This window comes from Anomaloglossus baeobatrachus, unplaced genomic scaffold, assembly GCF_048569485.1.
Source record: "Anomaloglossus baeobatrachus isolate aAnoBae1 unplaced genomic scaffold, aAnoBae1.hap1 Scaffold_4797, whole genome shotgun sequence".
NCBI classification, from domain to species: domain Eukaryota; kingdom Metazoa; phylum Chordata; class Amphibia; order Anura; family Aromobatidae; genus Anomaloglossus; species Anomaloglossus baeobatrachus.
This window is the reverse complement of record NW_027444143.1, coordinates 1-10,000: the sequence shown is the minus strand read 5'-3', so window position 1 is coordinate 10,000 and position 10,000 is coordinate 1. Positions and strand designations below refer to the sequence as shown.

Sequence of the window (10,000 nt, the reverse complement as noted above, 5' to 3'; positions counted from 1 at the left end):
CCAGAAAGTCTACATCATCTTCTTACTTGACTTTGGTCACATTTTTACGTTGGGCACTAAAATCGAGGTACATATGGTGACTCAAAGGCTACAATATAATAATGCATCAATCGATAGCCTAATTTATAGGATCTATTTCAAAATTTATAGGATTTTCATATTGAAAAACAAGGTCTTTTTTATATATTCACTGAATTCATTGGCACAAGATATAGCCGGTCATTCAGACTAAATGTCACTAGCTATAAACGATTATCATGATATACCGTACTTTGAAAATGAAATGACAATGGCCTAATTGGGTATATAAGAAAGCGGCATAACATTTAATTACTCAAGGAATGGGCTTTCGTTACATGAAATGAGAGAAATGTTAGACTGAACTTTCCTCTTAATTGAATAAAGAGAATAAATTCAGCACCAAAGAATTGTATCCCCGCTAATGTCAAATATATAAAGTCTCCCTTATATTGTCACTTCCACACATGTACATTGTTACTGAATTTGGTGTACACAATCTCCCGTACATGTTGGAGCATATATATATATATATATATATATATATATATATATATATATATATATATATATATATATATATATATATATATATATATATATATATATATATATATATATATATATATATATATATATATATATATATATTTTTTTTATTCACATAGACAGTATCCACAGATAATAGTTTTAATTATTTTTTCAATCTGAGAGATAAGTGTCTGTCACATTCACTTAACATGGAATCTGCCCTAAATGCGGAGTCTGCCGTTGTTTTACTTTAGATCCTATCCCTCTCTGTTCCTGAGATATGGCTCTCACTTTCCTCTATATACATTTAATCTTGTTAACCAAGAAGCGTGATCCTCGGGAAAAATCCCATAGAGAAAAGTTGGTGACCACACCCCTATGGCTAACAAGATTAGATTTCCACACATGGAAGAAAAGGTCATATGAAAGGAACATGGAGGTACAAAAACAAAAAAAACAAAAAAAACAACTATTGATTCATAAGAATTTTGACATTTAGACCAAGAAAAAAAACAAAAACCGTATGATAATTTTTTTCCATATTTTTTTATTTATGGTGTCCACTGAAACTGTGTGAAAGTTTTATAGGTTTGCTCGTTCCAGATGAGGCAATACCAAATATGTACATATTTATTAGTGTAATTTTTTCCTCTTTATTTTGTGGGGGGAGGGGGGGGGGTTGTTTTGCTTTTTTAAAAAATGCTTATTTAGTCTCTCTATGGGGCTTCACTTAAGTTGAGCGAGTATTTAACTATTCGTACTCGCTATACTCATAACGAGTACTGTCTAATACTCGCGTATTCATTCTGAATAGCGTGTGCAATGCAAGTCAGTGGGGAAAACTCGCAATGTGACGAGATACCCAAATGCCACACTATTCGTGCGAGTAGCAAATAGTATTATATTTGGGTTACTCGATACTTTGCCAGTTTTCCCCATTGACTTGCATTGCACACGCTATTCGGAATGAATACACGAGTGTTCGACAGTACTCGTTATGAGTATAGCGAGTACGAATAGTTAGGTACTTGCTCAAATGTAGACTTCACCTTTTATTAGTCTGATCACTGGTATAATGAATTGCCATGTAAAAGCATGACAATACATTACACCCAGTGGCGTAACTACCGCGGTCGCAGCGGTCGCCATCGCAACCGGGCCCGGGCGGTTTGGGGCCCGCGGGGACCCGGCAGATCAGCAGCCAGCTCCTCTCAGTGAGAGAGAAGCTGCGCTGATCTGTCACAGTGCACGCGCCCACTATATGACCCGCTGCCGCCCCCGACACCGGGCCCTCCTGCCCGATGTCAGCGGCGGCACCGGGGCCCCCGTCACCGCGCACAGTAATAATGAAGCATAGAGCGGCCGGCGCCGCTCTGCATCATCATTCTCCCCCTGTGCCTGCGCGGTGACGTCACTCCTGTGCGACTGCTGTGCTGAGTGCACAGAGCGCAGGGAGGGAGGACGCCGACCGCAGCACCGGGAGAACGAGGAGAGGGGAGGACGAGCAGCAGTGGAAGGAGGAGAGCAGGGAGTACAGCAGCAGTGGAACAAGGAGACGTCAGGACAGAGCAGCAGTGGAAGGAGGAGAGCGGTGAGTACTTTTTTTTTTTTTATATATATATATATATATATATATATATATATATATATATATATATATATATATATATATATATATATATATATACACATACATATATATATATATATATATATATATATATATATATATATATATATATATATATATATATATATATATATATATATATATATATGTGAGTACACGGTGGTCAGAGGCCTGGAGTGGGGAGGCTGCATTATACTGTACATGGAGGCCTGGGGTGGGAAGGCTGCCTGATACTGTACATGGAGGCCTGGGGTGGGGAGGCTGCCTGATACTGTACATGGAGGCCTGGGGTGGGGAGGCTGCATGATACTGTACATGGAGGCCTGGGGTGGGGAGGCTGCATGATACTGTACATGGAGGCCTGGGGTGGGGAGGCTGCATGATACTGTACATGGAGGCCTGGGGTGGGGAGGCTGCATGATACTGTACATGGAGGCCTGGGGAGGCTGGCTGCATTATTATACATGGAGGCCTGGGGAGGCTGGCTGCATTATTATACATGGAGGTCTGGGGAGGCTGGCTGCATTATTATACATGGAGGCCTGGGGAGGCTGGCTGCTATATTATACATGGAGGCCTGGGAGGCTGGCTGCTATATTATACATGGAGGCCTGGGAGGCTGGCTGCTATATTATACATGGAGGCCTGGAGAGGTTGGCTGCATTATTATATATGGAGGCCTGGTGAGGCTGCATAATAAACATGAAGGACACCTTATACATTGAATATAGAGGTGTAATATACATAGAGCTCTATGAGGCTGCATTATACTGGAGGTCTATAGGGCTGCATTAAAATGGAGGTCGGGGGGGGGGCTGTATAATACAAAATGAAGGGACACCTTATACAAGGAATATAGGGGTGAATTATACATGGAGGAGTATGGGGCTGCATAATACCATCTGAAGTTTTATGGGGTTGTGTTATAATACATATAGGACTATGGGGGCTACATTATAATATATGGAGGACTATGGGGGCTACCTTATACATGGACTATGGAAGTGCATTATAAAACATGGAGGACTATGTGGTGCAGTATAATATATGGAGAACTATGGGGTGAATTTTAATACATGGAGAACTATGGGAAATGCATTATAATACATGGAGAACTATGGGAAATGCATTATAATTGAAGGGCTACTTTATTCATGGAGGATTATGGGGGTGCATTATAATATATGGAGGGCTATGTATCTGCATTCTAATATATGAAGGGTTATGTGGGACCCTTTATACAATTATTTGGAAGGCTATGTGGGGGCTGTTATAGTATTTTGAGAACTTTATACAGGGGGGGACAAAGATACAAGTATGGGATGGAAATGTTTTGTGCTGAGGGAAAAAGGCTCTTTCCCTCAGCAGCCAACTTTCCCATGCTCTGATATACATCTCTCAGCACCCAGATTTCCCATGCTCTGCTATACATCTCTCAGCACCCAGCTTTCCCATGCTCTGCTATACATCTCTCAGCACCCAGCTTTCCCATGTTCTGATATACATCTCTCAGCACCCAGCTTTCCCATGCTCTGCTATACATCTCTCAGCACCCAGCTTTCCCATGTTCTGATATACATCTCTCAGCACCCAGCTTTCTCATGCTCTGATATGGGAAAGCTGGGTGCTGAGGACAAGATAAATATCAGAACATAGGAAAGCTGGGTGCTGATAGAGGGATTTCAGGGTGCTGTGGGTGAGAGCCAAGTGTCAGTGTCATTATCCCCTACCCCAAGTGTCTGTGTATGTGGAGGGGGGGCCCAGGTCTAAACTTTGCACCGGGGCCCATCCAACTCTAGTTACGCCACTGATTACACCTATCAGTTTAAAGGCTCATACGCACGTAACTGCTGAATATTCTGCAGCGATTTGACAGCACATGTATGTGGCGCCCTGGACAAGCCAGGACGTCACAGGTACAGCAACAACACACCCCACACCCCGGTTAGGAACACCAGAGTCACACACAAATCCTTGTTGCCTCCCTCCAGGGGCTGATGTCCACACCAGGTGGGGTGGAGCCAGGCGGTTGGCCCCACCCACCGAGGAGTTCACAGTCCTGGAGGCGGGAAAGGAGGGCAGAACAGTTTTGAGAGTGAGGAAGTGGTAGTGAGCAGACTGACAGTGTCCGGGCACATGGCCCGGGCACAGAAACAGCAAGGTTGGCAGACGGTGGTGACCGTCTGCAGGCAAGGCCGATTGACGCACAACCGTAAGGACCGGGGACGGGCGGTGGCCCGCCGGTACCGGACCGGGGAGCGAAGAGAAGCCAGCACCATTCGGCAGGGCCTACGGACCCCGACCAGGCTTGGAGTCGCCGTTAAACTGGTCAAATCCGACTGAAGGCAACCGCTCAACCGTGAAGGGAAATACAGCTACCGCCACAGCTAGAGTTCCCAGGGCCAGAGCCTGCGTGCAAAAGGGGCTCCTCTGGCAAATACACCGCTGGGGAGCGGTTTACCGGTGGGAAGCAATCGGAGCCGAAAACACACCGCAGGTGCAGGGAGAGACAGTCACCGCCAACCTACTGGGAGTGACCATCGCAGTCGTCTGTGGGACCCATCGATCCAGCCGTTTGTTTTACCAGAGACTCCGTATACGTTATTGGCTGAGTGAGTACCACCGTGCCGTCTGGCACCGCACTGCCCCGCGACCCTGCACCTCCCCAACTCCTGCCATCTACCCCTCCAGTCGCTATCACCGGGCCCCGGGACCACCAAACCCCCTACCCACGGAGGGGAGAGAAACATCTCAGCTGCTCCCTGTCATCGCTCCCGGGATCCCCGTCCAGAGCAGCGGTGGTGTCCCATTATCACCACAAACCGTGGGTGGCGTAATGGACTACATTCCCAAACCAAACCACCCCTTTCACTCATGGGCGAGGAGCGCTGCTCGAGTCCCCGGATCCGGCCCACCGCTCGGCCCACCGCTCGAGCCACCGAGCAGCAGCAGCAGCGCCGGACCAGAGCGTGGTGAGCGCAACGCCCTCCCCGCCCGCGACATGTACACTTCAAATCGCTGCAGAAACACTGCATAATGGATGCAGTTTTTTTGTAGAAAAAAGCAGATTTCATGCACTATGGCTGCTGCCCTCCCATAGACAGAGTGGCAGCTGCACCCAGAACGCAGAAATAATTGACATGATGATTTTATGAACGCACGGATTGGGGTCAAAATTTCAGCACCCAAATCACTGCATTCATAAAAGCAACGTGCGCACATTTCATGCACAATCTTCATAGATTCTGCAGGGAACACAGGACGCATGCATTTATGCTGCAGTGCAATACGCAGCATAAATGCATGGAATTACGCAACGTGCGCACGATCCCTTACACTGACAGATTACCTGTTAGACTATGCTTCTGGCTGAGTCTAACAGGCCACCGTACATGAAAAACCTGGAGGTGATCATTTTATCTCCAGCTGCCAATATAAGCATTGACTCCCCCGTGATCATATCGTGGGGTTGCCGGAGGGGTGGGAAAAGGAGCCCACTCCCTCTCACAAACTGCTATATGCCACGTTTGCTACTGACAGCGGCATGATAGACACCAAAGAGTTAACATCATCAGGACCTAATTCAATCATGTCCAGATGATGACGCCTGTCAGAACCACCATTCTACATCAGAATCTCGGCAAAAAATCAGAAAAATAAGCAGATTCCTCTGATAAGATAGATTACAAAACTTGCAATTTTCGTGCACGGTATTGATTCACAAAATAAAAATTAAAATGACAGTTTCTCTTCTATTGTGTTAAATAAGGATTTATTCACTTCAAAAGGAATGATTTTCCATAGGAAGTTATATCTATGAGCTTGCACCCAAAGTATGAAGGATCAGTAAATGAACAAATCCAAATGTCACCGATGGACCATATAGAGCTTAATTAAAGATATCAAAGTTTTAGTTTTTTATTCCACAGAGATTGGTGTTGTCAAAAGCTTAAAGGGAGCTAAATTTACATAAGTCATTTATACGCAGATAATAAAATCTAAAGCTGAGAAGGGTCCGTCATCTGTGAAATCCAAAGGTCACTCCATATTGATTGTAATAGGTTGTCATTTTTCCACTTATTTTTCGGATGAATCCTCCAGCAGAGATTGAGAACACATGTTAAGAAACGCTTAGATGGGGCAAATTTACATATTATATGTCACTTATATACAGGTAATCTAATTAAATGTTTAAAAAAGCATCAAAACAAAAAATTACATTAAATACATGCAAATATAAAAGAAAAATAGGAATTTACCCTATCACCCGGCTTCAGCCCCTGCTCATTTTTGGTCCCCAGTTTGTTAAGGAGGGTGTAAGCCAGTCTCACGCTTCTGGTCCACAATTTTCCTGAAATATAAAAAGTTATCTTAACAAAATCTGAACCATACACCACGTGTACGTGGAGCAAAAACAAATCAGTTGGCAGCGAGAGCTCCCCCTCGTGGTGGCTGCAGGCACACAGAATAGGACTAAGTACTCACAGCATCTTTAAAGGGAACCTGTAACCACTGTTTCGGCCTATAAGCTGCGGACACCACCACCGGGCTCACAGCATTCTATAGCATGCTGTATATAAGAGCCCAGGCCGGGGGTATAACAAACACTTTATAATACTTACCTAATGGTCGCACGGTGGGCCATATGGGCGTCTCTGTTGTCCGGTCCCGGCGCCGTCTCTTTTGGCCATCTTTGTTCTCCATCTCTAGCCGTGGTGCATGACGGGTCCGACATCATACACCCTCGCCGGCATACAGGTCCCGAGCAAAGTATTGTAGTGTGCCTGCGCAGGACCGGCGAGTGTGTATGACATGGCAGCGTCATGCACACAGACTTCAGAAAAAGGACAAAGATGGCCGAAAGGGGGGGGGGAGGAGACACCGGACAACGGAGACGCCCATAAGGCCCATTGCGCGACCGTTAGGTAAGTATTATAAAGTGATTTTTAGGTTATACCCCCGGCCTGGGCTCTTATATACAGCATGTTAGAATGCTGTATATAAGAGCCCGGCGGTGGTGGCCGCAGCTTATAGGCCAAAAAAGTGGTGACAGGTTCCCTTTAAGAGTCCGCCAAAGTAAAAATACTTAAAGGGAACCTGTCAGGTCAAAAAAGCGTTATAACCTACAAGCAGCAGCCTGTGTGAGCTAGTAACCCCTTCCTACCCATCCTTGTGTTATAATATTGTGTAATATGAAAGTAATAAAATACATTTTATTACTTACATATACCGTATGTAAATGAGCAGGTCTCTAGCCCCATGGACGTCACATCGTCCTGTAGGCGTTTACATACTTTCCATGGTATCGCGCTCCTGTGGACGTGATAACATGGATTTACATGAGCGACTTCACGTCTGCTCCTACAGAGTCTCGCGCATGCGCAGTTAGCATTCTCGCCGCCTTTTCATCATGGTGTTTACTTGTCGGCTTCTGACGCGCACTGCACATGCTCAGAAGACTCCCGTGGCTCCTGTCATGCGCACCGCGTGTCAGTAGCAGACAGGTAAATACCAGGATGAGAAGGCGGCGAGAATGGTAACTGCGCATGCGCGAGATTCTGAAGGAGCAGACGTGAGGTCGCTCATGTAAACCCATGGTATAGAGCGCTTGGCTTCCAAACGAAGCAACCCGAAGAAAGAACAGGTTCCTTCTCTTAACCACTTTATGGTTTCCAAACCCTGAAGCAGTAGAAAGAAGTGATACAAAATGGAACATCTGCACAACAATGTCGTCTTTACATTGCTGTGTATCATGGTCATTTTTTGTGGTGGTTTACTGGCTTATCTGATAAAAAGTTGTAATAAATTGCAGCTTCCTTACATTGTGTTTTACTGGGTGTTTTTAGGGAGGTAAGGGGTTTTTTTATACTTCAAATCAGGCGCTACATTTAAGGAAAAAAAAAAAAGAAAACTTGCATTTTTCCTTCTTGCCACTAGGGATTCATTAGCCTCTAACTTCCTGTGCTGTTAGGAAACCCACCAGTATATTAACAACAACAGACAACTCATACCCTATACTTTATATTGAAGCATCTACTGAGCATGTGCAAAGAGCATTGTGAAGGGAGGAGGAGCAGGGGAGCTGTGACAAACCAGTGTGTTTTGTACTTCAAGGTTTTTAGCTGTGTATAGAGGTGTTACCAGCCACTGTAATCCGGACTCATGATATTAAGGCTTACGAAAAATGAACCATGAAGATTTTTTTCTCTTTTCACTACAGATTGCGATAAAAAAAAAAAAAAAAATTCCAAACCTTTTTTGAAAAGTACATTTAAACAGAAAAGCCTGATTTAAAAAAAATATATATATTTTTAGTGATAGTGAGCAGTACCATACTCTGGTGTTCAATACTCGTAATGAGCAGTTGGACGCTCGGCTTGTATACTGAGTATAATGGAAGAAGTCAATGGAGAACTCAAGCATTTTCACAGTCCCCCATTGACTTCCACTATGCTCTGCACATGAGTCGAGCCCGTCCGGGCGTCCAACTGCTCATTACAAGAACTGTGAGCTGGAGGACAAAAAAGTGCAAAATTAGGGTCTTATCTGAGAATTATAGAGACAACCAGGGTTGTGTGAGTCACAACCAACTGATATGGCACGGTATACGGCTGCAGCAGCCCCACGTGTAGATCAGAAATATCAAAGGAAGAAAAGCTGTGTGATATTGCCGCGCTGCCATATTAAAAAAAATATGCAGGAGTAGACAAGTTGGGATTTGTTTCTCTACAAGTTTCGGGGAGTCCTTCTGCTTCTTCAGGAAAATCACATATCAATTGATGTGTGAATTTCCTTAAGGAGAGGGACTCTCCGAAACCTGTAGAGAAATAAATCCCCACTTGTCTACTCCTGGATATTTCTTTTAATACGGCAGCGCGGCAATATATCCCAGCTTTTCTTCCTTGGATATTTCATTACGAGAGCCGAGCTCCTGAGTTTGGTAGTGCTCAGTCATTTTCTGAAGACTCATTCCTTTTAAGTAGAAGCATTAGTAGACAAATGCAGTAAACTAGATTTCTTCAGCAGCACAAGCTCTCAAACAGAGAAAGAAGTAAATTCATTGCTCTAAGGTTAGTTTCACACATCCATCGTTTTCCGGATGCGGCGCACGCCAGTACAGTGTATACAGTACACTGGCAGCGCAACAAGCGCCGGTCACATGCTGTCATGTGAACGGAGCATGTGACCCGGAAGTTGCGCCGCTGCCACTGTACTGTATCATACTGTACTGGCATGCGCCACATCCGTCAAACCGGCGAAAAGCCGAATATGTGAAACTAGCCTAAGACTGACAGCAAATTTTCCTGACCGGACACATTGTAGAGGACACTATTTTCTTGGTCACCGTACCATATGTCAGCGTATAGACAGGTTTCCCGGTCACGTCTAGTGCAGTGAGACACGAACATTTGGCTTGTGTCGTTCCCCAGCGTTGCAGAGCTGCTTCCACTGAAGGCGGCCAATTACACACCACTCCTAACGGCTCTCCCTTCACAGGGGTCATCTGACGGCCTTCTGGTTTTGGTTGGTTAGGGTCTGGCCTAGGAACTGAGTGGTACAAACATTTAATAAAACATTCAATAATGTAAATCCCCTAAATCCCCTTAAAGAGGCCATGAAAGCTGACTTCATGGGACATTTCCACATTTTTCCTTGCAAATCATTATCAATCATGTGCTGACTTTAAAGCCCCATATGCGAATGAAAATCAAGAATAATGTATCCAGTGTAAATACTACTATAGATTAAATAGTGAATGTGACTCCATGACAGATAAATAATACCTTCCACAATCTCTTCAAAATCGTCCACAAAGAATTC

The 10,000-nt window shown here is 44.6% G+C and overlaps 1 protein-coding gene across 1 annotated transcript in view; it reads right to left on the bottom strand.

The window, feature by feature from the left end:
* LOC142281712 (disco-interacting protein 2 homolog B-like) overlaps nt 1-9,994 on the bottom strand; it is a 20,184-nt gene extending 10,190 nt beyond the window's left edge. Inside the window, exons 1-3 of the mRNA XM_075332884.1 lie at nt 9,964-9,994; nt 9,530-9,727; nt 6,439-6,530 (exon numbers count right to left, since the gene is read on the bottom strand). Of these exons, the coding sequence (XP_075188999.1) occupies nt 6,439-6,530; nt 9,530-9,683 (246 nt within the window). The 5' untranslated portion in view covers nt 9,684-9,727; nt 9,964-9,994. The remainder of the gene's footprint in view (nt 1-6,438; nt 6,531-9,529; nt 9,728-9,963) is intronic.
* Nucleotides 9,995-10,000: the final 6 nt, after the last annotated feature.